This window comes from Ambystoma mexicanum, chromosome 13, assembly GCF_040938575.1.
Source record: "Ambystoma mexicanum isolate Mex_15411 chromosome 13, UKY_AmexF1_1, whole genome shotgun sequence".
NCBI lineage: Eukaryota > Metazoa > Chordata > Amphibia > Caudata > Ambystomatidae > Ambystoma > Ambystoma mexicanum.
This window is the reverse complement of record NC_090938.1, coordinates 580,192,985-580,220,142: the sequence shown is the minus strand read 5'-3', so window position 1 is coordinate 580,220,142 and position 27,158 is coordinate 580,192,985. Positions and strand designations below refer to the sequence as shown.

The 27,158-nt window shown below is 46.1% G+C and overlaps 1 protein-coding gene across 1 annotated transcript in view; it reads right to left on the bottom strand.

Annotated features, from left to right (window-relative positions):
- The window catches only part of DUSP3 (dual specificity phosphatase 3), a 399,045-nt gene that overhangs the window by 248,099 nt on the left and 123,788 nt on the right, over nt 1–27,158 (bottom strand). Inside the window, exon 2 of the mRNA XM_069634406.1 lies at nt 14,139–14,365. Within this exon, the coding sequence (XP_069490507.1) occupies nt 14,139–14,365 (227 nt within the window). The remainder of the gene's footprint in view (nt 1–14,138; nt 14,366–27,158) is intronic.

The following is a 27,158-nucleotide window of genomic DNA, read 5'->3' as shown; positions in this document are numbered from 1 at the left end:
CAAAATATAATATAGCTTTTCTCCTTCTGTAAGGGCCTGCCACACCCAAACCCTGGACCTGCCACGTCCCGGCACAACCTCACCCTAATACAGGACACTCCCGTCGCTGTAATTAAAGCATGCTCACTACTTCCAACATCCTATAAAATATCAAAGATAAAACACATGAAGAATAACTATGTCTAGTTGACAACAACCTTGCTAGTAACCAACTATCAACATCACCGATGTATCTTGGTGTAACTTTGTGTGGTATGACACAGGCAGGAATACTCAGGAACCACACCAGAGCCAGTATGGTAGAAAAGGTAAGTCTTCTTTAATGTTACAGGTTACAGTGGGAAAGTAAGACAGGAGATGAGGTGATGTGCTTCTGCTTCCCTTGGCTCTCTCCCTGCCAGTCGCCAACCGTCCTCTCTGGAATCCTCACACTCGCACCATTCCAGGCCTCGCACCAACATTCCGAGCTCCACTACTCAATCACATAATCACACAGCACAACATAGCATATATGATGCTAGGATACTACACATCCCCCTCCTTTGAAGAAAAGGAAAAGTATAAACATACATGTGTTAACAGGAAACAACCCTCGAGAAAACATTTCACCTTATGTCCTGGTCTGCCCCCCAGGACCTCAGGGCTGCCACCCCCAAGCACAACCTGCCCTCCATGAGCAAAACACATCTAACTCACCTAACCAAAATATAATATAGCTTTTCTCCTTCTGTAAGGGCCTGCCACACCCAAACCCTGGACCTGCCACATCCCGGCACAACCTCACCCTAATACGTGACACTCCCGTCGCTGTAATTAAAGCATGCTCACTACTTCCAACATCCTATAAAATATCAAAGATAAAACACATGAAGAATAACTATGTCTAGTTGACAACAACCTTGCTAGTAACCAACTATCAACATCACCACCCCTCTCTTCACATATAAAAGAAAGGAAAAATAAAGGATAGCCACTCACAACGCAAAGATCACAAAACCACGACACAACCACAAAAAGGCGTGGTGTGTAAAAAGTGCACAGACACTACCGTGCAAAACAAACCTTCAGCTAAAACTCCAACTATTTGTAAATATGTGGTACCTGCTTAAAGTTTCACCTACTGAAAAAAAATTCAGTACAAGCACAACAAGGTGGAAAAATGTAGTGCTACTACGATGTTAATTAAAATTATTTTATGATAGTAATAATTTATCAACACATTGTGTCCCCTGTGACACTCAAAACCTAAATTCTACTGTCTGTGTGCCCAACTCGCAGTAACTTCAACCTAACTAGGTATAAACAGGAACAAAAACTTCTCACATTTACTGCACTAACTGATACCACAGACATTAGGAGTCTAACTACTCACTCCTAAACCCGACACTATAACTTCCCAGCAGAGACAACACGGATCCAATTACCGCATGTTTCAAAATTTTGTAGAGCCTACTCCTACAACTTCACGCGTAATACTTACGCCTCATAGTCTCTTACTATAGTGTCCTACTATAGGAACTTCTTTTCTATCTCCAAAGAAAACTATCTACTTACACCTCATAGTCTCCTACTATGGTGTATTACTATAGGAACTCCTTTCCTATCTCCAAAAAAAACACCTGAAACACAACTCCCCTGTTGCTTTCTACCTCCAATTACCGGTCTCCCTAGGGTCTCTATAAGGTATCACACCTAGCCAGTATGTGATCCTCACCCTCAACTTCATGCGTGCTGCCTCTCACACGCTACTACCTCTTAAAGTACTTGATCTCGATTGCACACTCCGAATGCAATCACTCCACTTCAAACGTGCTCCTTCTCACACGTTCCCAACATACACATGTATGTCACTACATACTTCCATATGCACGCTCCCAATGCACACTCCTCTCCCAATGCATAATAACCTTTAAACTTCAATGTGCATTGTAACTTCTCTAAATTGCATTACATATTACAATTGCTCTAAATATTTGCCCACTATCTTCTACTGTAAAAAAAAAAGGATGATAGGCACTAACAGACATGGTGTTGATCAGGCACCATTCTGGAAGCATCATCTCAGAGATATTTTCGTTTTGTAAAAAAAAAAGAAATCCCTTATTTGTGCAAAATTAACTTCAAATTACATTTTTTCTGTAATTACATAAAAACACTGTGGACATTTTCTTTACCAAAGCAAATTCAAAGCATCATAGTCTCGCCAAACATCATTCCAGACATTTAAAATCTTCCACTCTTTTGCTTAATTGTGCTCTTCTAAACCATTAAGTATTCAACAAAATATATATCATGTGAATCCTAAACGTTACCGTGCATTGAATTCCAAACTAAAAATTTCTCCTAACGTTACTGTGCATTTACATTTCAAACCAAAATTGCATTACTATTCTTCAGCTCCCTGCAGGATTAAATATAAACGTTCTCCCAATAGATAAAACACGTGTTCCCATAATGGAAATGCTTCGTTTTCCAAATGTTGCAACAGAAGTTAATCCATTGCGTCTACTACTCCAAACACAAATCAAATCAAAACAATGTGCTCATATAGTTAATATGCCGTCTGCCCCCAAGTATTCTCTATTAGATCATAAGCCACTAATCTAGGTTTATACGGCACTGTGCCCTGCATTATACTGTCAAACATGCGGGGTGCTCCACTCCGTAGGATTAACACCAGCTGTCTATGACACGCCGGGTGGGACCCTTAATTAAAAATACTGTCTCCTCGTCCGTTGATGTTGCAGCGCTGAATAAAAGCACTTCCTTAGCTCCTCCACTGCAGCTTAACGCTTGCTCACAATTCAGCATTCCAATTCTTTGCACATTCCAAACCGTAAAATAAAACAAAACACGGAGGCATTGTTGCTCCTCCTCTGTTCCGGAACGTCATCACGTACGAATACTTGTCATTTCCTCAATCCCATAGAGATCAAGAGACAAGTAACGCCACTTACTTCCATTCAAAGAGCTCCATTCCAACCGACGAGCTAACACAGCAAACAATGTCATCATTACGTGGCGTGGAAAACGTGCGCGGGTACAATGGTCCTTTCTTCCAACCTTTCATAGAACACGGAAGAGAAGGACGATGGTGCCTGTAAGTGATTGCGTTCCAGCCAAACGGCAACAGCTGGAACGCAGGGGAGAGCCCGATGGGCGCGCGCCACCCACGGCTCCCCAGGCACCCTACAGCGGCCCAACTCTCGCCCGCTAAGCATGTTTACCCCACAGTACCTCCAAAAGTGTGGGCCGGGTTTCTCAAAGACTTGGTTATTTGTTTCTCCTTCATTTTCTCAGACCATGTTGCGTACACGGCATCAGCAGCTGTCGTTTTCTTCATTTGCACACCGAAACCAGCAGTGTGCAGACTCTCCTTCAGGCCGCCTGCAGGATGCGCTGCTCCGCATCCATGTGCCCTGCAGGACTTGCCGCTCTCTTGGGCCAATCAGACCCCACAGCATAGACTTCTCTAGTTACACTTCTGCAGCCTCGCTTCATTCTCCAGGATTCTGTTCTCCATCTGGAGCGACATCACCTCCGAGGCCTCAACTCTCCGTCTCTCTGGATCTCCTTCTCCAGATTTTCACTGCTTCCCACTGTCCTCCAGGTTCTTAAGATCCTCGTCGCCAAATGATGTATCTTGGTGTAACTTTGTGTGGTATGACACAGGCAGGAATACTCAGGAACCACACCAGAGCCAGTATGGTAGAAAAGGTAAGTCTTCTTTAATGTTACAGGTTAGAGTGGGAAAGTAAGACAGGAGATGAGGTGATGTGCTTCTGCTTCCCTTGGCTCTCTCCCTGCCAGTCGCCAACCGTCCTCTCTGGAATCCTCACACTCGCACCATTCCAGGCCTCGCACCAACATTCCGAGCTCCACTACTCAATCACATAATCACACAGCACAACATAGCATATATGATGCTAGGATACTACAACAGGGTTCTGGGTAGGATGCGGCAGTCGTCCCATTGTAAGCGGCTATGGCAGGACACAAGGAGATAGTCTATTCTCGAACTGGTTCTGTGTAGCCAGGAGTGGAAGGTGAAGTCGCTGGTGTTCGGGTTCTGGTGTCTCCAGATGTCGATGAGGTCGTAGGCTTTGCAAATTTCAGTGATTTGTAGGGACGCCTTGGATGGGGTCGCTGTTTGGTTATGCGATTTATCTTTAGCTGGGTTCAGGGTTGTGTTGAGGTTGCCACCCCATATGATCGTCGACCTACTGACCGTGCTCAGTTGGGTCATTACCCAGTCGAAGTTATTGGGACCGTCGGTGTTCGGGCCATATGAATTCACTAAGGTGATTTCCTCTCCGTCAATCGTCCCTTGTATCATGAGCGACCTGCCTTCTGTGTCCTTTTTTTGAGCAATTAGTTTGGAATTGATTGCCTTGTTGATTATTATGGCCACTTCCCTGGCTTAGGACGAGAAAGAGGCAAAGTAGCAGTGACATCCCCAGTCTTTGGCCCAGGGGTGTTCGGACGTTGGACGTAGATGTGTTTCTTGGATGAACGCTATGTCGATTTTGTGCCGGCGTAGGTATTGAGTCATCTTCCTCACTTTCGCTGGTTGATTCCCACCTTTAATGTTCCATGTAGCTACGGTGAAGGTGCCGTGTTTTCAATTCTTTGCTCATGTGGATCGTGGCGTTTAGCTACTAACGGGCGAGGGTGGTGGGCCCTGTTGGGTCGATTTTGTTTGTGGTGTGGTCTTCTCCTGAGTGGAGCATATGGGGTGTCCTGGGTGCTGTACAACTTGTTAACTCCCAAATTGTGTGATTTTCCCTCCCATTTCCCGCAAGCAACCCCCAACTGGCTCGTCGTGGATCCCCCTTTTTTTAACTTGTAATTTGAAAACTTGAACATTGCTGTGCTAGGGGCGCTTGGATCTTCCCAAGTCGCACGGCCTTGAGGTTGTGTTACCGTCTATTGCGCGTTCCGGCAGTGTTGATTGTCGCAGTGCGCCGCATTCCTTTGCTTCAGTCCATCTATGGTGGATTCCTCTGGGCCCTTTCTCTTTGAGCTTGTGCCTGGTTATTCTCTGGTGGTCGACAGCCCGCCCGGTCCAGGTACATATTTGCCTCTTCGGGTGTTTGGAAAAACTGGGTTCTTCCCTGGTGTTGTATTCTCAGTCGGGCTGGGAACAGCATCGAGTATGGTATCTGGTTCGTGCGGAGTCTCTGTTTAATGTTTGTGAAAGACCTCCTTTGTGCCTGGACAGCTGGGGAGAAGTCTGGATAAAAGTGGATGCTATCGACGTCGTGCTACAGCTGGCCTTTCTCTCAGGCCATTCGGAGTATCGTATCTCTGTCCTTGTAATTGAGTAATTTTGCAATTATTGGACGAGAGGGGGCACCGGGAGCGGGTCTTAGTGTCGGTATTCTGTGGGCTCTTTCGACGACGAATAGGGGCGAGAGAGTTTCCAGACCAAAGAGCGATTTGCACATTTCTTCAACGTGGTCTTCCATTTTGCCTTGTAGTTGTTTCTCTCTTACTCCCACTATCCGGATGTTGTTCCTTCTGGAGCGCCCTTCTAGATCTTCATTTTTGGCATTGATTATTTTCATTTGGGCCTCGAGGGACGACACCTTGGTATTCAAAGATGATACCCCATCGTCCAAAGTGGAGATCCGTTGCTCTGCTTCATCCAAAAGTTCATTGTGGGTGTTGGACTTGATCAACCTTGGACGATAGGCCGTCCAGCTTACTATCTAGGTTACTGATACCAGATTTCAGTTCCAGGAGCAGTGCTCTGATGTCAAGGGACTGGGTATCGTCGTTCTCTTGGTTTAGTATACGTGACGGGGACTCTGATTCGTTGCTGTGTCTTGGGATTTTTGCCGAGGTTCCAGCTTCGAAGTTCAGTTTGCGCTGTTGTTTGTCAGTTTTCCCCATTGCGGGTATGGATGGGCAGCGTCATTGGTTGCCTGATTGTAGGGTTCGTATGGCGGCCGAGGCAGGGGTTTCTTGTTCCCCTGTGCGGGGTTTTGCGAGATATTTTGCTCGACTATAGGTTTGGCCCGTGCCGGACACTCAGCCCGCCATATGCGTTCTAGTTGGCGCCGGGGCCGGTGGATTATTGGTCTCAGGGTCGTTGGTTCAGTTTGGCGTCCTATGGCCCCTGCGGTGTGTCACTGTGCTGCCAAGGTGGGGCCTCTTGCTAGATAGCGCCGAGTGGGTTGTTGGGCACAGCCGCGACAGTGCTCCTCGCTCGAGCTGCCTCCCCCCAAGTGTGCGCCGTACCCGGTGAGGCCTCGCCCATGTTCTGCTCCTTCGATTTGGCCCTGTCTCCCGGCCGCCGCTGCGCCGTTAGGATGTTGCTGTGTAGATCGTCGACGGGGGTCTGTGGAGCTGCAAGGTTTCCGCCGGGATGTTGCTTCTCGGCTGCCGAGACGGCGCAGGACTGCCTGAGCCCCCTCGGGCTCACACCTGATCTCCGGAGGTCGACAGCACCTTTTATGTTGGGCGGGGGGCCTTGTGGACCCGGCTTCTGCTGTTGCTGTGGGGATGGAGCCGAGGGGGGCACCCGTAGCGCTGCCGTCCCAGGCGGCGGGGCGCTCCTTTCTCGCGCTTTCAGCGCGGGCTCGGCTGGGCCGCGCGGCAGCTGCCGAAGCTCTCGCGGCCCTCGAGACGCCCCAGCCGTCCGGGGACACCGCAAAGCAAGATCTAGGCGGCCAGGGTCTCTGGATTCAACTTCGGCACGGCTGATTTTCTTCCCTGTACACTGACTGGAGCGATGGTGGTTGTTTGAGGGAGTTATACTGCTGGATAAACAGGATTAATAAGGATTTTAATAGGCCGCGCGGGAGCTCACATGGGAGCGGCCATCTTGGTCGGGTCTCTAGCGCCCTCTCTGAGAAGGAGGCATTAATGAGTTTAGAGATGAAGGGGGCTAAATCTCTGGTTGCAGCCTTAATTATTTTGGCTGGACAGTTGTCTCCTTTACAGTTCCATGGGTTTAGGGATGCAATGATTTTTCAGTTTCCTGAATGGAAACTTTGGAGAATTTAAATGGAGCCAGGTCAGGTTTGTCATTGGGTGTGGTATTGGTTGGTATTTCGGCAAGGAGGAGAGAGGCTTTTTTTGCTGAAATTTTAGTTTTAAGTGTTTTATTTGCTACGGCATTTTGAATGCTAGTGCACCATTGTTTGTCTTTGGGTATGTTATCCAGCGGAGGTATGGGCGATTCTAATTCACGAAGGATCACAAACAGTTCCTTGGTGTTAGAGCATGCTTTTGAGATTCTTTCATTGAAGACTTCTTTTTTTGTTTGGATAATTTTTTTCTTGTAATTATTGGAACAGAGTTTTAGTTTTAGTTTATTTTCTTCCGTGGGGGAGTGTTGCCATATGGTTTCTAGTTTCCTTTTTTCCAGTCTAAGTTCTTTGAGGTGAGGGGTGAACCAAGTATTAAGGTGAGTCTGTCGTTTACTCTTACATACCTTAAGTGGGGCAATGGTATCTAGGACCTTGGCCATAGTGTCATAGGAATCCACCAGGGTATCTGGGTCGGAGTTGCTTGGCAGGGCGCTGATCACAGGAAGGAGGAGAGGTAGGATGTTGTCTGTTGTGATGTTTTTCTTTGATCTGGTGGGAAGAGGGAGTGCCATAATTTTATCTTTATCTGTTTGTTTAGTGTTAAGCTAAAGTCAATTGGGTGCTGGTCAGTCCAAAGTTGGGGTGTAATTTTAATGACAGCTGTTGGGCAGGCTTGGGCAATGCAACAGTTTTGTGAGATAAGGCATGTGGGGGAAACAGACAGTCTTTCCTTTTAAGATTCGTGTAGTTTGATGAGAGAAAAGAAAATGTTCATATTGAGTAGGTTAGATTTTTCTGAAACCACTGAGACGATGGAGAGGAATCGTGAAGAAGCACAGACTGGGAGAACCCCGTAGACCGCACTTGTCAAGCCACCAGGTATATGTTATGCTAGAAGAAAGCAAAACAAAAAGGGATTTGCCTTTCCTCATGGACTGCTCTGAGGAGCTGGGCTTTGACGCAAGCCTGAGTCTGATAGCGATAGAACCGATGAAGCAGAGTGAGAGGAGAAATTGACAATTAGCTCCACAAAGATACTAATGATTGCCTGGCGCTAGGTTACGGAATGAGAGGTCACTCCAGATGTGGTGCTGCCTTTTCGACATAATCAGCAAGAGGGATTAAAGAATCTACTGCCTGTAATTGTGACAAGATGAGGGATGTGAAAAGTATGTCTCTCAGTAATGTGCATGAGAAACCTGGGGAAGAGCTCAAAAGTTATACTGCAACATTAGTATGCTTGAAAGGATCACAGCAGGCCACCAAGCACTGATCTCTTGGGGCTAACAAAGGGTAGAGATAGCCAGAGCTTAAAAACACAAAAAAAGTTCTTGGGCCCAAATATTTTCTAGCACACTGGGAACCACTGCTGCCAACACCTATGATTGTTCCACCAGAGTGCCTGAATATTAAGGGTTAATGCTGCAACTGCGACTGGCTATTTTGGGTGATGGATGCACTAGCCATGGCAGATGTGCAATTTTCAGATGCCAAACAACATAAAATAACATGACATACTAGTTTAAGGCAAATGTTTAAGTACCTCTTCAAACACATCATCATTCTTAACATTTTGCTCAGATTGTATAGGTGGCAATTGGAACATGTCCTCAGAAAAAAGAGCAAACTTGCTTTCCTACTAAGTTTAAATAATTAACAAATGCAGGAAAAATTATTACTGAACTTTTAGGCTTGTCTGTCAAACATTGTAGTAAAACCTTTGTGTATAGGTTAACTTGGCCTTTCCCTGGCCTTTGCTCTGTGTTGGTGCTGCTGACTGGTGACTGTCCTCTTGTTGCCAACTCACACTAATGATGTATTGTTGCTGGGTATTGCAATAGTGGAGGAGCCCCAATGTTATGCAGGAGGACTGGAAAGGTGTGTGGGTGTGGCCATCACAAGCACCCAGCAATGTCACCTTCCAACTCATTGTTACCAATGGAAATGGATAACTACCACTCTGCTATCTTCGTGGGTCATCAGGTTCAGGAATAACGATGCCCCGCTAGGGTGAAGAGAATGTGGCCAGTGCCCCCCGTTGTTGCTGGTTGTGTGACAACTGCTGAATGAGATTTAATAATAAAGTTGCCAAAATACAACATCATAATCAAACTGGAGTATGAGAAAATAAGTGCCAGGCTCAAGTCCCTTGGCTGAGCCCTTGTAAACGCCCCCAAAAATTAAGCACTGGGGATAGCTAAATATTAGGTTTTGGATCCTACTAGTTAACACCTAAAGGGAAACAAATGAATGCATTTATTGGGAATCCCGCTGCTCTGAACGGATAGACAATGCAGGTATGTCCGCAAAGGGGAACATTTATTGTTCTGGGAGTTGATATTTGTAAGTAGTGCCTCCACAAAATCAGTTGCCTTTAGGTACTCATCTAAACGTAAGTTGTGGCATCGAATCCCGTACAGTTTAAAAATAGTGATAGTTCTGAAAACTTAGAATTTCTCAAAAAGGTGTTACCTTAACCCTTCACGAAATACTCAAATGGAAGAGCCTCGCACAAATGGACAGGTCATTATTTTGATGTCCAAGCACCCAACAGCCTTCTCTACCTGTGCTTAAAAAACTGCCTTTGGGAGCCTAAACTGCATTCAGTGTGATCGGAATGTGGGGTAAAGTGGCTCCCATTTCATGGACTGATGGAGTCCTTGGGGGCATTGCCGTTAAGACATGTAAACTCCAAGTCCCTAAAGTTAAGTCTGCCCGCAGTGGAGAAGATATCTGCCCATCTGAATGTCACACTTCCTCAATGCCATGGCTCGACACTCTGCAGAGATGTGCAAATGCTATTGAGGAACTCCTGGTAGGGTGGAAATAATTCTTCCCAAGTGGGTTTATCAGAGTGAAAACAGTGGGGTTCTAACCTCAATCTATGGGAGCATGTTTTCCTCAAAGATCAGAGGCAACATAACTAGCCGCCCTGCGTTCTGGTTTGCCCGTCTTCTAGGCAGAGCGGGATTGCCTCCATTGAAGATGACTTAAGGCGGAGCAAGCCTAAATCACCCACGACTGAAAGATATCACATTAATTAGAAAATGTTCACAACTGTGGAAAAGATGTACTGTTCACATCTGGGTCCATTAAAGCCACTTCAGAACGTGTGAATGCAAAAATACCTTTGACAATCACAATGGCGGGGGTAGGGTAATAGAAGTGTGCGGGGAAAAAAAGACAACAAGATGCATAGGGGCTACCAACGTTAACAGACCCGGGCAGATTATATGCCCTTGCCTTACCTCAATCTGTGTGTGTGTGTGTGTGCGTGTGTCTGTGTGTGTGTCACTGCTCACCTACTTTTTGCCAGGCATCTCATCAGCATTTTGTTGCCTCATAAAAACCAGCTCATTGCTACGTTGCTACATTACAAGCTGCATTATAATTGCTACAGTGGTGCAAGGACCCCGAACCCGTGCTGCTGCAATACAAGCATCTCATTGCTAAACTGGCACACAGGAAGGATCATGGTGCTACGTTGCCACATTACAAGCATCTCATTACTAAGTTGGTGCATAGCAACGATCACATTGCTACGTTGCCACATTACAAGCATCTAATTGCTACAGTGGTTCTTTACAAGGATCTTGTTGCTGTGTTGCTGCAATACAAGCATCTCATTGCTAAACTGGCGCATAGGAAGGATCAGATTGCTATGTTGCCACATCACAAGCATCTCATTGCTAAATTGGGACACAGCAAGGATCACATTGCTACGTTGCCACATTACAAGCATCTAATTGCTACAGTCGTTCTTTACAACGATCTTGTTGCTGTGTTGCTGCAATACAAGCATCTCATTGATAAACTGGCGCATAGGAAGGATCATATTGCTACGTTGCCACATTACAAGCATCTCATTGCTAAATTGGTGCACAGCAAGGATAACATTGCCTCGTTGCCACATTATTGCTTAGTTGGTTCACAGCAAGGATCACATTGCTATGTTGCCACATTACAAGCGTATAGTTGGCACATAGCAAAGATCAGATTGCTATGTTGCCTCATTACAAGCATCTCATTGTTAGGTTGGTGCATCATAAATCATATATAACACTTCATAACATAGCATAGTAAGAGATAGGTAGCATCGGCATCTGGGAACAAGAATACCCAACAGACTGCATCAAAGAGAGCATACAAAAGCATGTCAACAAATACACTGCTTCGGTTTGTTGCTCGATATTGCGGAGACAGTGCTTGCTAATGAGCTCAAGAGGCTGAGCGGCGTGAGCAGATAAAGGGGCACATATTGTTTCTATTGTGCCTAACACTAGAATGTTTGTCGGTGAAGTTTAAAAGGGGGTTATTTTCGAGGACAGTGTTGGTTGAACTGATTTTCTCATTTGCCTGGATGCCATGCAAAACCATCGTGCCACCTGGCTCTATCGCTCTCCCTCCACAGGCTCGACCATGCAGACAAATTGTACAATACCTCTGGGGCGGTTATTGCCCCCGCTTTGTTCCACCAAAAGTGTGAGGTACATGCTCACCACACTGTGCAGCGGGTAGAAGGGCATAAATAAGGGCACAAGAGAATAAGAGCAGGGTATACATTTGCGTTGAAATATGTAGGCTGGCAAAGCAGTGGAAGAATAACCCCCAACACCTCCTTCCCCGCTATAGCTAGTGCAAATTAGGAGGCGCTTGGACCAATGGTGCACTTTACCAGTCTGTTGGGCTCTTGGCAATGGTGTCTGTGCAATATCGATTTCATTATTTTTATTGGTTTTCTTACATTTTATTTCTAGTGCCTCTTTTTGCCTTATCACCCTTACTCCCTTCTCCCCCCAAAAACACTCACTGCTTCAGTAAAGCGGAACAACCTGCATTTTATGGTGGTAATTCCACATGGATGGCCCAATTCAGAGGTATGTATAAAATTGAAAAAGTGTTGTTCTCTGGAGGAATAACACTTTTCCTAAAGTTCTCATAAGTATGTGTTATAAAGAGTGTGATGTGCTGAGATCAAAGGCCGGACTCTTGCAAATGCCTTATTTACGGACTGAAAATGGGCCCCATCGACTGTCAGCAATGCTGGGCAAACACTGCAAGTGCATTCTCCTTGCAGAGACCTACTTTTTCATTTAAACGAAAGGAGTTAAAATAGGGCACCAGCGGGTTGCCTTTATAATGTATGAGCTAGCATTTCCTGGATGACAGCACCAATTTTCTGATGTACTGGAGGCGCAACAACATTTTCGTAAATCAGAAAAGTGTCCGGCCTTTTAGAAATGCTTGCAGTGACACTGGTGCACACGCTACCCCAACAATGAGGTGTTAGGGACAGCACAAGCACACCAGCTCCCTTCCAATCCTTCTACCCTCCTAAGAATGGCGGTGCTAGAAACCGGAGGCGAGAATGTCAGCTTCCCACACTACTTCCCTCCAGAGCCCAGAATCAGGCCCAGAGTACTTCTGGGCAAAGTATTCATTATGTGCAGCGGCAGGTCATGGCCTCAGTGACTGATGCATTGTGCACCATGCAATAAATAACTTTGGGGGCCTGATTCCTAGCTCCATGTAAAATAAGAAACATGTTGTTTCATGATGGAAGATCACTTTTCTGATTTGCGTTATTTTATGGGTCTATTGTTATGGCGGGTCTTCGGAAGGCCTCGCTCTGGCATCGTTGGAGGCTGCAGCCAAGATCGAGGGTTTGTACCTCCAACATGCATCCCGAACCACGGAGGAGCGGTGTAGCGCATCAGAAGGAGAACGAGGCTCCTCCTCTCTCTCCGGAATCACTATATGACTCTGAGGCGCCAGGAGTACTGCGCGTTGCTACTGTTTTCATCAGCTACGCTCCGTGAGTTATCGTATCTGCGATACGCGTTTCACATTACTTTGTAATTGGTCTGTGATTTCCTACTCACCTCTGTCTACATTTCTCTTTAGGGACACTCCGCCTTTCTATTCCGGTTTTCTCAGCCTCGCCAATACTACCGGCTCGACTACGCAGACCAAACCCGCTTCAGACCATTGTAAGCAATCCCTATCCCTGACACTGAATGCATCAGCACTTTCCTTCTACTATTGTTTGCTTTCTCCCCTGGCAGTATACAGCACATACCGGTCACGTCCCGGCGCAGTCACCATTCCCACGTGGTCCCGTCCTCAAAATACCTCCACCAGTATACTCCCAGGTAGGATCCTCTAACAGTCTTATCTCCACTCCTGATATCTCCGCTTTATTACATTCTACATAAAACCTTTCTTTTTCTTTAAATTGGCACAGACTGGATTATGTTCATAGCTACGGGAGTCTCTCCACAATAGCCCTCGGGAAATCCTCTCAGGTACCTTCCCCGCTGTCTATCGACATATCATAGACTTGTTATTTACAAAGACTACTGGGGTAACACTATTCTCTCCATCCCTCCAGAAAGGGCTGTTCGACTAAACCATTCAAGAAGATTTATCCCGACACTCCCCTGCAAGACTTTGTAATCCATCGCTAAGGATCAACGAGGCCAGTCACTCCTTCAACTCTCAAAACCAGGTTTTTTTCCCGCAAGAGGGTTTCCCGGAGGCCTCCTTCCGTCACCTGTGTTGGAAGGTGAGGCAAGGGAGCTTCCGGTAAACTTGCACATACTCCTACAAACCGAAGACAAGGTAGGAAGTTTCTTATTGTTGCCTGCAAAGTTGTTTTGGTGTTTCTCCAGAGAAAAAGAGGAAACATGGTTTAAAAAAAAAGCGTAAATCTGTTACACCTATATTTATATAGGTACATAATATGAAGCAAATGAGAAAAGTGTCGTTCCATCACAAAATTATTTTTTCTTATTTTACATGGAGGTCAGAACCGGATGCAAAACATTCTGGAAAAGGGTCATTGACCTAGAGTGACTTTAAAGAGAAAGTAATGTTTCATCTGCAGTGCTGTAATCAGTATTCAGGGAGGTCAACGTAGATTGTTGTCGATTGCAGTAAAAAAGCAGAATGGATGATAAACTGGGTTGTGCACGTATTGATGGCAAGTCCAGGGGAGATGGCTGTTTTCTTGTCATAGCTAATGCAACAGTCTGAAATAATAATCACTTGGGATGGAAAGGATGGTCAACAATAAGCCACTACACTAAGAGGACATCTTACCATCCTTCTGGGCCTGCGCTTTGTCTATGAAGTCCGACGCGTCCTCAAAGTAGTGGCTCAGGTTGAACTCTTGGGTGTCGTTGGCCTTGATGCCTTTGTAGGTGATGCCGGTTCCATCGTAGTATTCCGCGTTGGTGTTCACGTGCATGAAAGACTTGCCCTCGGCCGCATTCAAGACATGGGTGATGCCAAGGCGCTGCAACCGCATGACGTTTTTTGCTATGAACCTAGAAGACACACAAATTACAAGATAGGTTAGTTGCTTGTGCCCCCAGTAGGATACACATCCCAAAATGACACTAACGTTTACAAATACCTACAGTCTTTCAGCAAGAAAAAGTTTAGGGCCGTGTCTGCACCTTTTGCTATGAAGAGAAGAGTTCCCGGCAACTGTCATTTAGTAAATCAGGTAGAGCCTGGGGGGTGGAGGGGGAAAAGGGGCAGGAGGTACTGGTGCTGCCACATTTAAAGCATTGAGGTAACTACTGCAGAAGAGAGGGAGTTTGGGGAGGGGGGTATATGAAGATGATTCCCAGATGATCCTATTGCTGACTTAAGGGCGGCTGTATCACCCCTCTCCCCCAAACTCCCAAGAGTGTGTTTTACAAACTTGCTGGGTCACTCCCTTGGGTAAAATTATTGCTGGGCATCCCCGCCATGAACTGCTTGTATTTTCTATCAAACCCAGTTACCGCCCTCCCATTTTAAAGATTCGCGTGCCCCACATGGACAACCTCCTGGCCCTTGTTAAGTGGGGCAACACCATAGGCTCATTCTAGAGGCATTTGGCAGGATGGGAGGCTGCCTGTAAAGCGAGTGACACATTGAAATCCACCCTAGCTTGAGAGTAGCCTCAGGGCTGGCTGGCAAGGGGGCCATGGTCTTCAGCCCTCGCCTCTCAAGGGAATAGGGCTGAGGACCAAAGCACAGAACCTGTGGCGCGGTGATGGGCAGTCCGTTTACAACTTAGGCATGGCCTGGCCTTTTATGGCATCACATCTTGCTACAATGTGTCAGAGCACTCAGGAACAACCGGAAATAGTAAAACAAACAAACATTTGGTCATTGCAGTGTAATCTTCCACACCTGGGTGACCCTAGAGAAGCGGGCGTTGGTCAAACGGTTAAGTGTATGGCCTTGGAACCAGTGGTTCCGAATGTAATATTTGCGTCTTCACTTGAGCGCCTTCCCACTCATGTTCCCATTCATTGATCACACAGTCTATTCTTGACTTGGCCACTTATCCCAGGATTACTGAGGTATGTTTGGTTGGAGGAGTTAAAGACATATCCGGACAACCAAAAGCTTTCACGCTGAAAATGGTTTGCTTGAGCACATCTCGAGTCCTTCACAAAGCCACTCACCCCAAAGATGAATACCTAGTCATCTTCCTAAAAATGCTCTAAACTAAATACTTGCTGCTTCTACAGATACCTTCAAACAATCCTCTACATTTTTGTGCACCCTGAGTCAACAATCCATTTTATCTCTATTTGCACCCAAAATATCACAAATATCCTTCCTTTGCCTGTGATCCCAATGAATCCCTGTTTGTTTCAACATTCCCTTTTCGTCCCCAACTGCTTCAACTCTGTTCTTTTTCTTCTTCTTACTCAGACTGCGGTCTGGTTACCATGCGTTGGGCAAAACAGACCATCTTCCAGACAGGCACTACTATGGTGATGAGTTGAAACCCTATAAAAGATTCATAACATAAAATACCATCATGACATGTGATCTGCCTCTGCTTACTTCCCTTATCTGTGTAAGTTAGGAGCGCTTTGACATAGGCCTTATAATATGGGCTGTATACAAAGTGAACATTAATGCTGTAGCCAACATATCCATAAGGTATTTATTGCTTTTGAAATTTCAGTAAGAGTTTGTAGTGGGCATGTTGCACAGGATTACATTATCTCGAAATGTTGGTGGTGGATTTATTTATTTATTATTTATTCATTGTTTATTTACATAGCGCTTGTACACAGGAGAAGTGCTTCAAAGCGCTTCAAGGTGGGAAGGTAACAAGGCAATACAGTAATCATTCTTAGGCCTTGAAGATTCCGAAAGATCTAAACAGAAAAACTAGCATACTAGGCCTGGCAACGTTTCTCCTAGATTATAGCAAATTGGGTAGTACATCACAATACAAGTGTACAAAAAGTGCTGATGGGGATCCAGGTGTCGGAAGAGCCAGCTCTGTTGCAACTGAAGGCCTTACTGTTGAATCTAGTCCTCATGATGTTAGGGTTAGGTTTTGAAGGCATTCAAGAGGTCTACTGTGTTGAAGTCACGACAAGGCTTACCCATACAGAGGAGTCCAATGAGAAAATAACCAGAATTGAAACTTGCCACAAAAGGATTGGTGGTAGTCAGGGGGTGCTGCGACAGGGAGTAGGTGGTTTTGAGCTTTGTGGGACAAGGGATGAGCAATGAACAGAGGTAAAAAGTCGAGGGTGGACATCAAATCAAGAGCGTTGATACATTATTCCATTATCCTATGTAAGTGGGCCTGCTTTTCGAGCTTTGTAAGAGGAAGTTATATCTAAAAGTATGCAAACCAGAGGGGGGTCTGGGAGTCTCTCTACCAGCATGAACACGGCCCAATGACCTGTTCTTGGGTGGATGGCCCCCGGGAGAGTCTCAACCAAGTCTTTAGATCACTGTCCCTTTCACAGAGAAGAAATATCCCTGCATATCAGTCTTTGTCCTGCCCAGGGGCAGTCCAGCACCAAAATGCTAGGCAATTCTCCTCTGAACAAGAGTACCAACATAAAGCAATCAAAAAACAATAACAGGGCGGCCAGTATAAAGTATCTAATATAACAGCATTGAATAGGAAATATGGCTCTGGTGCTATAAACCATCATTAACAAGCAGATTGGCCCTAAAATACGAAAGGTCGGTGATGAAACACACAGCTCGAAGACACCGAAGGCACCCAAATGATGGATGCGAGAAAAGAGACACCCACAGCCCACAAATGACAAACACAAAACACAGAGATATAAATGCAAGATGACACAAGAGAGAGGCGAACCTAACATGGCTAGACAGGTGTCCCATAGACAGAGTAGTCTGGGTCTGTAGGAGTAGAGCTCCATGTTTTCACCCCAGATTTCCACGTATTGATCCTTGTTCCCTCACCGTTCAGACGTATTGATTTCAAATCTGCCCAGATTCAGCACTCTTCTACCTTTCACTTTTTCAATATATTCTAAACTTTGAGAATTTGCTTATTGGCCACGAGCAAGAACCTAAACAGGTAGCTACGCAGCCCCACTCACCTCACATTCATTAGGCTTAGCGCCGTCCCACTCAATGTTCCACCTCCCCATGTAGGACTAGCTCCACTCATCAGGGTTCTCGTACCAGAACTCTCTCACCTGAGGGAAGTGTCACAGCATGTGACCAAGGCAGTCTCCGGCTCTGTCAGCCTGCCCAGCTGTCACTACAACGATCAGCCCCAGGAGCGATCCCCTCTATAGCAGGCGTCCACCCCCAGGGCAGGCACACGGGGTGTGTCTCTGACAGTTTCATTTAGTTAATCGCACCAAGTTCTCCAGATGTTTACTAGGTCATCTTCCTCCTCAACATCGCTTGGAATGAGCTTGCCAAAGTCCCGGGCCTTCAGGCTTGACTGCCTGAGCTGGTAACCCATTCTCGGCTCATCTCTAAATGCCTGTAGTTGATTCTCAAACCCTGCTCTTCATCAGCCTCTCCAGACACACTGCTCAATCACTTTGTGACTCGGTTAAGAAGAATTTACCACGCAGCCGATTAGGGAGGAAGGCACGCTATTGTAGTTTGGATTTTTCCACCAAGATTCACTCCAAATCACAAATCAAACAGAATTAGTATGTCTGTCTTGTTTAATGCAAGAGACACTCAGACAATATTATTCCAGAGTTGTAGACACTGTGTTTCACGGACCATTTTTCTGATTTGAAAGCAATATGCAAAGTGCATCAACCAGGGCCGGGTCTGTCTGGGGGCTTTTTTGCACGGCTCCACTAGGATCAGCCAATCAACGTGCTGCTAAGCAAAGGATTTCAATTCAGGCTGAGTGAAGAGATGCAAAGTTGTGGGTTGGGATTGGATGCGCAGTTAGGCCTTCTGTCAGCTGTGCACAAAAATTGCATCCAGAGCGCTCCTCAATTTGACAAGAAAATCTTTACAATAGAATACAGTCAGCAAGGGCTTCCAAAGTTTGACTCACTTCCTGCTAAGTGCTGACCTTTTTTTAAACATGGGAACCAACACAATGTTGTCAGTGTGACCGTACGGCTCTTTAAGGATGCTGTTTTGGGAAGAGATTTTGATAGGTGGTGATCCCTTTGTCCAGTGAGCAGTGAGTTGAGCACACGCCACTAAATGGGGCAGAGCCACAGAAATCTGTGGGGTAGAAGTCAATGGGGATTTTATCCTGGGAGCCTCGAATGACAGTGCTTCTGTTATGCCATTTTTGCTTGTTTGAAAGCCCCTTAAAAACAAAACAAAACTCTACAGAAATAGGACGTTCTAAGATTGCGGTGTGTTTAATATGTGTCTTCCAGTTGTGGATCCTCAGAAATAGCTCCTCGAATCCCTCCCACCATTCTCTAGCATCAGATCGGTGAACCCACTTGTTCCTTTGTCCTTTTTCTTCTCAGACCTCAAAACCACAAAGCAAGAGAAATCTAACTGACTTACTATTCACCTTGATTTATTTGTCACAGAAGTCATTCACTCAATGCATTTAAGCGTGGAAGTATTTTAGCTTCCAAAAAAATGGAAGGACCTTCGAAATGTGGGTCTTGGAATTGTAATACTTCCTCTCCCCAAAGCTTAGTGAAGCACTGCCGTGTCACCAATAGGGTACGTAAGGTGAAGGAGGGGCTGGCTACCGGTACACGCAGCCAATCCTTCATGCATATTCAAGTGTCGGATTCACTCCAGACACTAGAGCACCGATTGACTGAATGATCCCACTTGGGTGGCCGCCTGGGGTCCGCATCCAGGGGTGGACTCTGGAGATTTTCCAGTAGGCCTCTACTCCCTGAGCCTCTTTTGTCTGGTGGGTCCAAATGTTCCCATATGGAAAGAGTTGGGCTACCTGAAAATGTGTAATATGGGACACTTTGAAACATATTTCCAGGGTCCCTCTTGGTTCCCAGTCCACACCTGTCTGCAACCTGCCCATACGGGGTCGGTGAGCACAATTTAAGGGCACCCCTTCAGGGACACAGGGGAAAGCGCCTCACGCCACAGTGCATTTGCTGTGATCTGGAATGTGCTTTGTTCCTTGGCAGATCCTCCCCCAGCACAGACGTAGATGCATTTTGCATATGTGGCAAAGCAGATTCACTTTTGCAAATCAGCCCACGCACAGAATGTGGGCGTTTCGTCCATGTAAAACCATTTTGCAAATCTGCTCCTATGTGTTCAGCAGCCGGGAGCAAGTGGAGTATAATCATTTTGAGGAAATTGTGGTCTTGCTTGTTCAGGCATTTCAGTCTTGAAACAAGGTCTCCCGCGCACCCAGAATGCATTGCACGGGCAGAATGTAACCTTAACAAAGGTAGGAATCTCCTGACCAATAGCACTTGATGGTGTGATGTGGAAAGGCTGATACGTCCCCTGCCACGATACGATGGAAATTACAGTTATTGGTCGCTCGTTCTGCCTAAGTTTTAAAGGAATAATTATGATCGAACTGAGCTACCAAGTTCCTCCTCTTGGGAGAGGCAAAGCTCTTCCAGGGCTGCTCCTAAAATACATCAACTGTAGTCAGCTGTTTAGGGTTCAACCAGCTCAAGGCACCACAGCTGGCATAGCAGGCCAATGAATATCAGATCTGGCACCAATGCAAGAGAGGCAGGGAAATGGCAGCCCACCAAAATCAGCAGAATTCCTTGGACCCTTCCTCAGCCCATTAAACATGGAAATGTGAAGGAAGAGGGGCTGCAGACCCCTCTGCTAATGCTGCGGTTTGATTGAACTTCTAGAAAACAGTGATGCAAATTAATAGCTCATCACTGCTTCTCCCTCACCTTCTGCTGGCTGTCAACCGCCAGATGCGTTCCAATGACCGTCGCCAGCAACGGATCGTGTACAGTGGTGATCTACAGTTAGAGGGCTGTTTTGAGGGAACACACAAAATGGGTATTCTAAGACCAAATCTCTACGAGCCTCATTTACTTCACCTACCCACTGTCACGTTTACTACTCAGATAAATCCAAAAAAGCATGAAGGCAGCAGAGAGAGAAAGGATTCCCTAGTAAGGAGGTGTTTTTTTCTTACATCAAGCACCGTGGACTCCAAGTTCTGCACTAGGTTGCATTTAAACTGGCAAGAGGGCAGAAGTCCACACTCTTCCAGGCGGGTCTGCGATGAGGATCTCCAGCCCTTTTGTACTACTTGTAGATTTGAAGGGAAAGCTTCATGAGTTGTCAAGAAGAAGGTTAGCCTTTAGTAGGAGGGTGAAGCAGCATGCTCGAGAGTCTATCATTCCACATTAACTTCAAGCAAACATGTCACAGCTCCACATTGTATGGTGGCTCTCCCAGGAGGCAACCCCCTGGCTCAAGTAAGTGGACAAGCAAAATGTACTGATAGCAATTTAGAAATGAATTCCACCCACTCGATCGCTCCCCCGGCATAGTTTATTTTTATTTCTTTTACGCTCTCCCACCTTCCTCAACCCCTCTTAATTGTAAATTAAATCCTACACCCTTGTCTCAGCAGTGATCTGGATTCCAACTATTCTTGACCTTCTAGCGGCGTGGTCTGTGCCCCGGTCAGATATCTGAATAAACGGATATCTTCAAAGGTCTTGACACCAGAGTTGAAGTTGAAAACAATATAGGGGGCAGGGGGTGGGGTGTGTGGGGGTGGAGGGGCTTGGGGATTTCAAAAGTTTTAATGGTAGTGAATATGTTCTCATAGATTTAGTGGTCAGCAGCCATAGACAACAAAGATCAAAATTGCTGCAAACTATTTAGTACCCGCTTACAGCCGAGAAGAGCCTGGTTAGCTTGTTAATAATAGCTAGCAGGAGCCACATATGACTGCCCAGGCCATCTATCTATCTTTCTATCTGCATTTTCTATAGCGCCACTAACTATTGGTCTCAGGGCGCTCACAAAGAGAGACACAGTAGGCTTCATTATAACCCTAGCGGTACAGTAACAACGGTGCCAATAAGCTACCGGCAGCGTTGCTACCGCACCGCCATACTACAAGTCCTGCTCGCAGGTGCCCATCTGCCCGCCACCGGCACCCGTGACCAGAACATGATGGTAGCACCGGTACCGGTGCTACTGCCCTCCTCTTTCCCATTGAGCCATATGAGGCCGAATGGGGATGGGGAGTCCCTTATTACCGCCCCCCGCGAATGGGCAATTACTGGGTCTGCCAAACTCGCCATGACCCGGTAATTGCCCATTCACGGGTGCCGGAAAAAATGCAACTCTGACGGCAGGCGTGCCTGTGTTACAGGCACAGCTACTGCCAGGGTTATAATGAGGCCCAGTAACGCGGGAAGAAGAGTGGGATTCCAGAAAACAAGGCGGGAGTCGGAGCGAGGAAAGTTAAGGTAATAGCTTCAAGTTCAGCATCAAAAGGAACGTTTTCAAGTGTTTCTGATGCCATCCGACATATCCAAATGACATTAAGTGCATGCAATTGGTAATTTGTGTTTGGGAGCATTAGAACCCCTTTACAAGATATGTATATGTGACAAAAAGGTATAGTTCACATCTCATGTAGAAGTAGATTTTAAGGCATGCTATTTCCTAGTTCCTTAGAGGTAACTCCTGCCTGCTGGGTGATGCCTGCTTCTGGGGTGCTGACTTTAGCTCTGTCTCTTCCAATCTTTGTTGAGAACGTGAGGACAGCAATACATTATGGAAGAAGCATTCGCTATCAACATATACAAGCAATATGTAGGTGGGGCAACTTGCATGCGATGACCCACAGGGGCCAAACACCATGAAAGGAAAGTTGATTAGAGAGTGAGGAGCAGAAAGCAAAGGATGAAGCATGGCATTCATGGTAACTCAGATTGCACTGCTGGTGTTTAGGGTAATGGGGACACCTCCATTTAGAGCACTGTGTCCAGTTTTGTTAACAATATTGTAAGGGGAATACCATGTCGTAACAGTGCACAGTGTGTATAGCAAGGGGTGGTGCAGTGAATCCAGTGGACGACGGACAGTGCTAGAAATAGCATTCTAAACTACTGTTATCAAGATTGAAGCAAGCATGCAGATAATAAGTGGAAGCTTAGTGCTCTACGGAAACATTAGAGCTAGCACAAGAGGGGATCCAACATTCAGCTGCCCGCATGGCCATCTCTACACCTCGGGGAGCCCACACCTCCCATGTGCTACGGATGTTGCATTGGATTCCAGTAGTACAGCGCATTCATTCTAAGGCACTTTGCCTTGTCCATCGGGTCTTCTACGGACAAGGAGAGGAATACTTCAAGGTGAAGTTTCATCCATATATCCCGGGCCAAGCTCTGCGCTCGGCCAATGCTCTCCTTTTCCCCGTTCCTCAGTTCATACTTAGGCATGTGCGTGGATGCTTTGTGGAACTCACTGCCACGCGCATGGCATGCTATATCCACTCCCCTGTGTTTTTGTCATGCCCTGAGAACTTACATCTTCTAGGCCACTTGTCTTTCTCTTGTCCAGGAGCAGTGCCAAGGTGCCTTTGGGTGTATGCTGCGCTTAAGAAATTATATTAACATAACATACCATCCATTGTGTAGTAGGGGACCGCTGCCCAGGACAATGGTCCCATTACGAAGGTCACCTAGCACACATTAGCAGCCTGATGGCAGGCCTTCAATGCTGTAACATCTCTTACAGGGGGACAAAGTGGAGCATCATCTGGAGTTTCCTGCAACACATTTTGCCCATGTCTCCTTGGCCAGAACTGATTGTGCGCACATCACACATCACAAAGGAATGCATGCTTTACAGGAGCCTCCATTCCAAACTTGTTGATTGGCTAGAGAACTGCAACTGGTGAAAAAAAAGGAGAAGCACAGAAAGCAAACCTGTGCTGTGGCTACAACCTGCATTCCACATTTCGGCTTGTCCAAAGAGAAGAAAACATGCTCTAATGTGGGCTAAATTTCCCACTTTTGTGCCTAAATGCTTTGCTAAACGGTGATAACAGCTACACGTCATCAGAACCAGTGATTTATGAGACTGTGTAAAAGGGGGTTTTGTACAAGTGGTTCAGATACGAGGTTGATACTAGGACAAACTACTTAAATATTGAATTTTTTCACAGATGTATTTTTTTCAACTATGTGCTATATAGTGAGGCCCTAGCTGGCCCAAAGGTGCTGTAAAGCACTTTGCACCATTTGCCAAAGTGTGATAACAGCTACACCTCATCAGAACTAGTGATTTATGAGACTGTGTAAAAGAGGGTTTAGTATCAGTGGTTCAGATACGACGTTGATACAAGGACAAACTATTTGAAGATTGAATTTTTTCACAGATGTACTTTTTCAACTATGTGCTATATAGTGATATCCTAGCTGGCCCAAAGGTGCTGTAGAGCACTTTGCACCATTTGCCAAGGTTTTAGGACCCAGTTTGCCACTAAGCCTCATCCCTTTGCATCAATCAGCATCCCAGCTAGCTGGGGCAGCCACAATTCAGGAGACCCAAAAGTCTTCTTTTGAAGGAGGACGAGCTTAACATTGAATCTAGCTTGGGGCAAGGGTCTGGGACATGCAGGGAGCAGATAAGAGAACGGGCTGTCAAGACTAGCATTACAGCCATTACTCCCTGTAAATTCTATTGACATTATGACTGCTGTTACTTGGCACCTTATAAGGATGGAGAGCTTTCATCAGTACCACATAAGCGCAGAAACATCTCTGAGTGGCTGAGGCAATAACTAGCAGAAGCCCAGTCACGGGTCATCCTAGGCCCTGTCAGCCCAGCCCTATTATCTCCCTCCATGCCCCCTGCTATTGGATTCTGCATCCTTCCCGGATCATCCCCTGATCAAATGGTCTCCTTTTGAAGGGTGATTCTCTTTGGACACAGCTTAAAATGGTATTCCCGGGATTCTCCCACCCCTGTTGATGGACCGCTGCACCAACTGCGGGTCACTTTGCTGGTGCGCCCTCTTCCAACATCAGGTGTTATAATCAGCTGGTCAGACCATCACTGCTGATAAAAGAAGAGAGGCCCAGCACCCACTTGGTAGACAGGAGCTGTGAAGTGGCTGCAAGGTGCGATGCATTGCTGAAGAAAACACAAATGAATAGAAAAAATGGAGTAACACTGCACTAAAAAGCATGATTACTGGCAACCCAATTGTAGTAGAGGCTCCTCAATCTTTAGGGCATCCCAAAGCTAATCTGAATTCATTGGGTACAATGGCTCTCATATATGAAAGACATAATTCTGCTCTGCTCCTGAGCATCGGCCACTGTGATAATTGAAGGTTGCGTCTGATACTAGAAGAGTCTCTACAATGGAACTGAAGCGCCCACAGTGAATTACAGCTTTTTGTAACTACGTCGTGCCACCACAAGCTGGACATAGAAATTGATCCACTCCGACAGCTAAGGAAGAAAAATCTTTACCCAAGAATTAAGGAGAGTAAAAACAGACAATTATAATCATTAGACAACATTTAGTGAGCTCATCAGGGGTCAAGCCAAGTCCTGTACTGTAGATCTTGTCAAATCAATTTAATCAATCTCTTTAACGTGACGAGTCGGAATGGTCGGCGGCCAATCACGCATCTAGATTTATCAGACTTTGGTTAAGGTCTGCTGATCCCTCGGCTCGGAATGACAAAAGCACTAGTGAGGCTATCAATACATGGATTAGTCACTGAACATCTGACATGAGATACACTGAAGTAAAATGTACAGTTCGGAGCAAGACTAATGGAGTACAGAATCAATACAGTGCGCCGTAACGCTAGCGTGTCACCAGGCGTGCGGAAGGAGCCTTCATCTGAAAAACGACATTTGCTCAGAAGGTGTACCCAACACATCTTCAAAACAGTGATTGTAATATAGTCTGTGCAGGGTTGGAATAGAGGCAGACATATATTGTTGGGATTTATAATGTACCCCACTGCCACTTGTATGGCAGATCTGAAAAATAGATGGGTGGGTTAGGTAAGTGGGAAGAGCAGGAAAATGACCGATACCTTTGCTGTTCTGTTGGTGCATGCAATTCCGAAGTGCCCAGTTCCCATGGGCGAATCTGCTTCTAGTTTTTCTGTGTTGAGCAAATAGAGGCAATTGTGCCCAGATGGGAGCCTTGTGTGCCGGTTGTGCTCAGATGCATTGGCCAGGGCAGTGGTATCTAAGTTGATTGTAAGAGATATAGGGCCTCATTATAAGGCTTGCACTCCCGTAATGAAGGGGGCCGGTACGGGACCGGCCCCCTTCATTACGGGAGCGTCGATTACGAGCTTCCCATCGCAGGACCCGGATCGCACACCTGGCAAAACCAGGCGTCGCTTCCGGGTCCCGCGAGGGGAAGAGGGAGGCAATAACGGCAGATGTAATCTGCCCGTTATTACCTCCCTCCCCATTCCTATTGAGCCCTATGGGGGCTCAAATTGGAATGGGGAAGGGTTCCTGCAAGGAGGAATTACCGGGTCCTCCTATGTCGGAGTAACCCAGTAAGTCCCCATTGCAGGAACCCAGTAATGGAGCCCGGAACGGTGCCAACCATGGAGCTAATAGCTCCATGGCTACCTCCATTCTCGTAATGAGGCCCCTAGAGTTATGTTGCTCGATGTCTGTAGGGAGAGAGTAGAAATAGACTTGTCTGAGTGGCTTTGCAGGTCTGTGCATGTGTGAGCGCGTGTCAATGGCGAATTAGGGCGCACAAATCTTGTTTCAGGGAACAAAATATAATAAGGCATGACTTGCAATTGGTTTCCATGCAGCAAAATATCAGGGACCCACTCCCCTCCTCTAAACTCCTATGGAGAATGTAACAGGCAGTTCAGTTAAACATGGGGGGCAACTAATGGTCTAGGATGCCAGGAAGCAAACTAGAATGGGACAGCAATTAGTTTAGGGCACCAGTCAAACAGGGTAGGACCACTAGTTAATCTAGGATAACATAGGGAGAGAAATTCAGAGCTAGTGGCAAGTAATCTAGAGCAAGCAAACCACACACAGGTGACATATGTAATTGTCGCTCTTACAATGCTTATGAAGTAGCTTGAAATCACAGGAATATAGGAAAAGTAAGCCGCATGGTAGGGGCCCTCCTTAAATGTGGATGAAATGGAAAAATCAAGGGACAGCTTTGAACAGGTGTGTAGGAAAGTGCTGACGACCCTTCAACAAAATCCATGAGGGTCGCGGGAGTGACCTCATACAACCATTGAAACCCCCAGCCTCTCCAATGATATCTCATGCAATTACATCTGACGATCTTAGACTGCAATGATGGGTGCTTGTATGCTGGTGCGAGGGAACATCCGTTGGCAAACACAACCTACAGATTCTGCTCTACGCTTCCTCAACTGCATCAGAACGGAAACCCGCACCTATTTTTCGATGTCCAATTTGATGGGATGGATGGGCCATGACTGGCTGACATGTCAAGCATTGCCACCAATTAGTGGCTTACGAAATGTGCCCATTAGATGACATGAAGGGTTCAACATTCCAGCCAGTCAGGGCACTCTTATTAGCCAAAACATATACGAACGCCTGATTGGACGGAATTTTCTGCAACTCTGAAATTTCATCCAATCAGAGAGGCTGAGGGCTGGCACCAATGTGACTTCTGCACCAAAGAGTAGAATTTCAGTACCAGTGGGTTTAGCCATACAGCACGGTTGCTGAGGCGTTATAATAATGCCGTTATTATATGCTTTTTTAAGACTATTTTTTTTAAACTCGAGGCAGCGGTTTTTTGATGAACAGCAATGGTAACAGACACACATAAGCCAGTTACTGAACCAAGTGCCCGGTAAAGATATTTTAATAAGTAGTGTCAGATTGGTTAAATTGCAGGGATTGC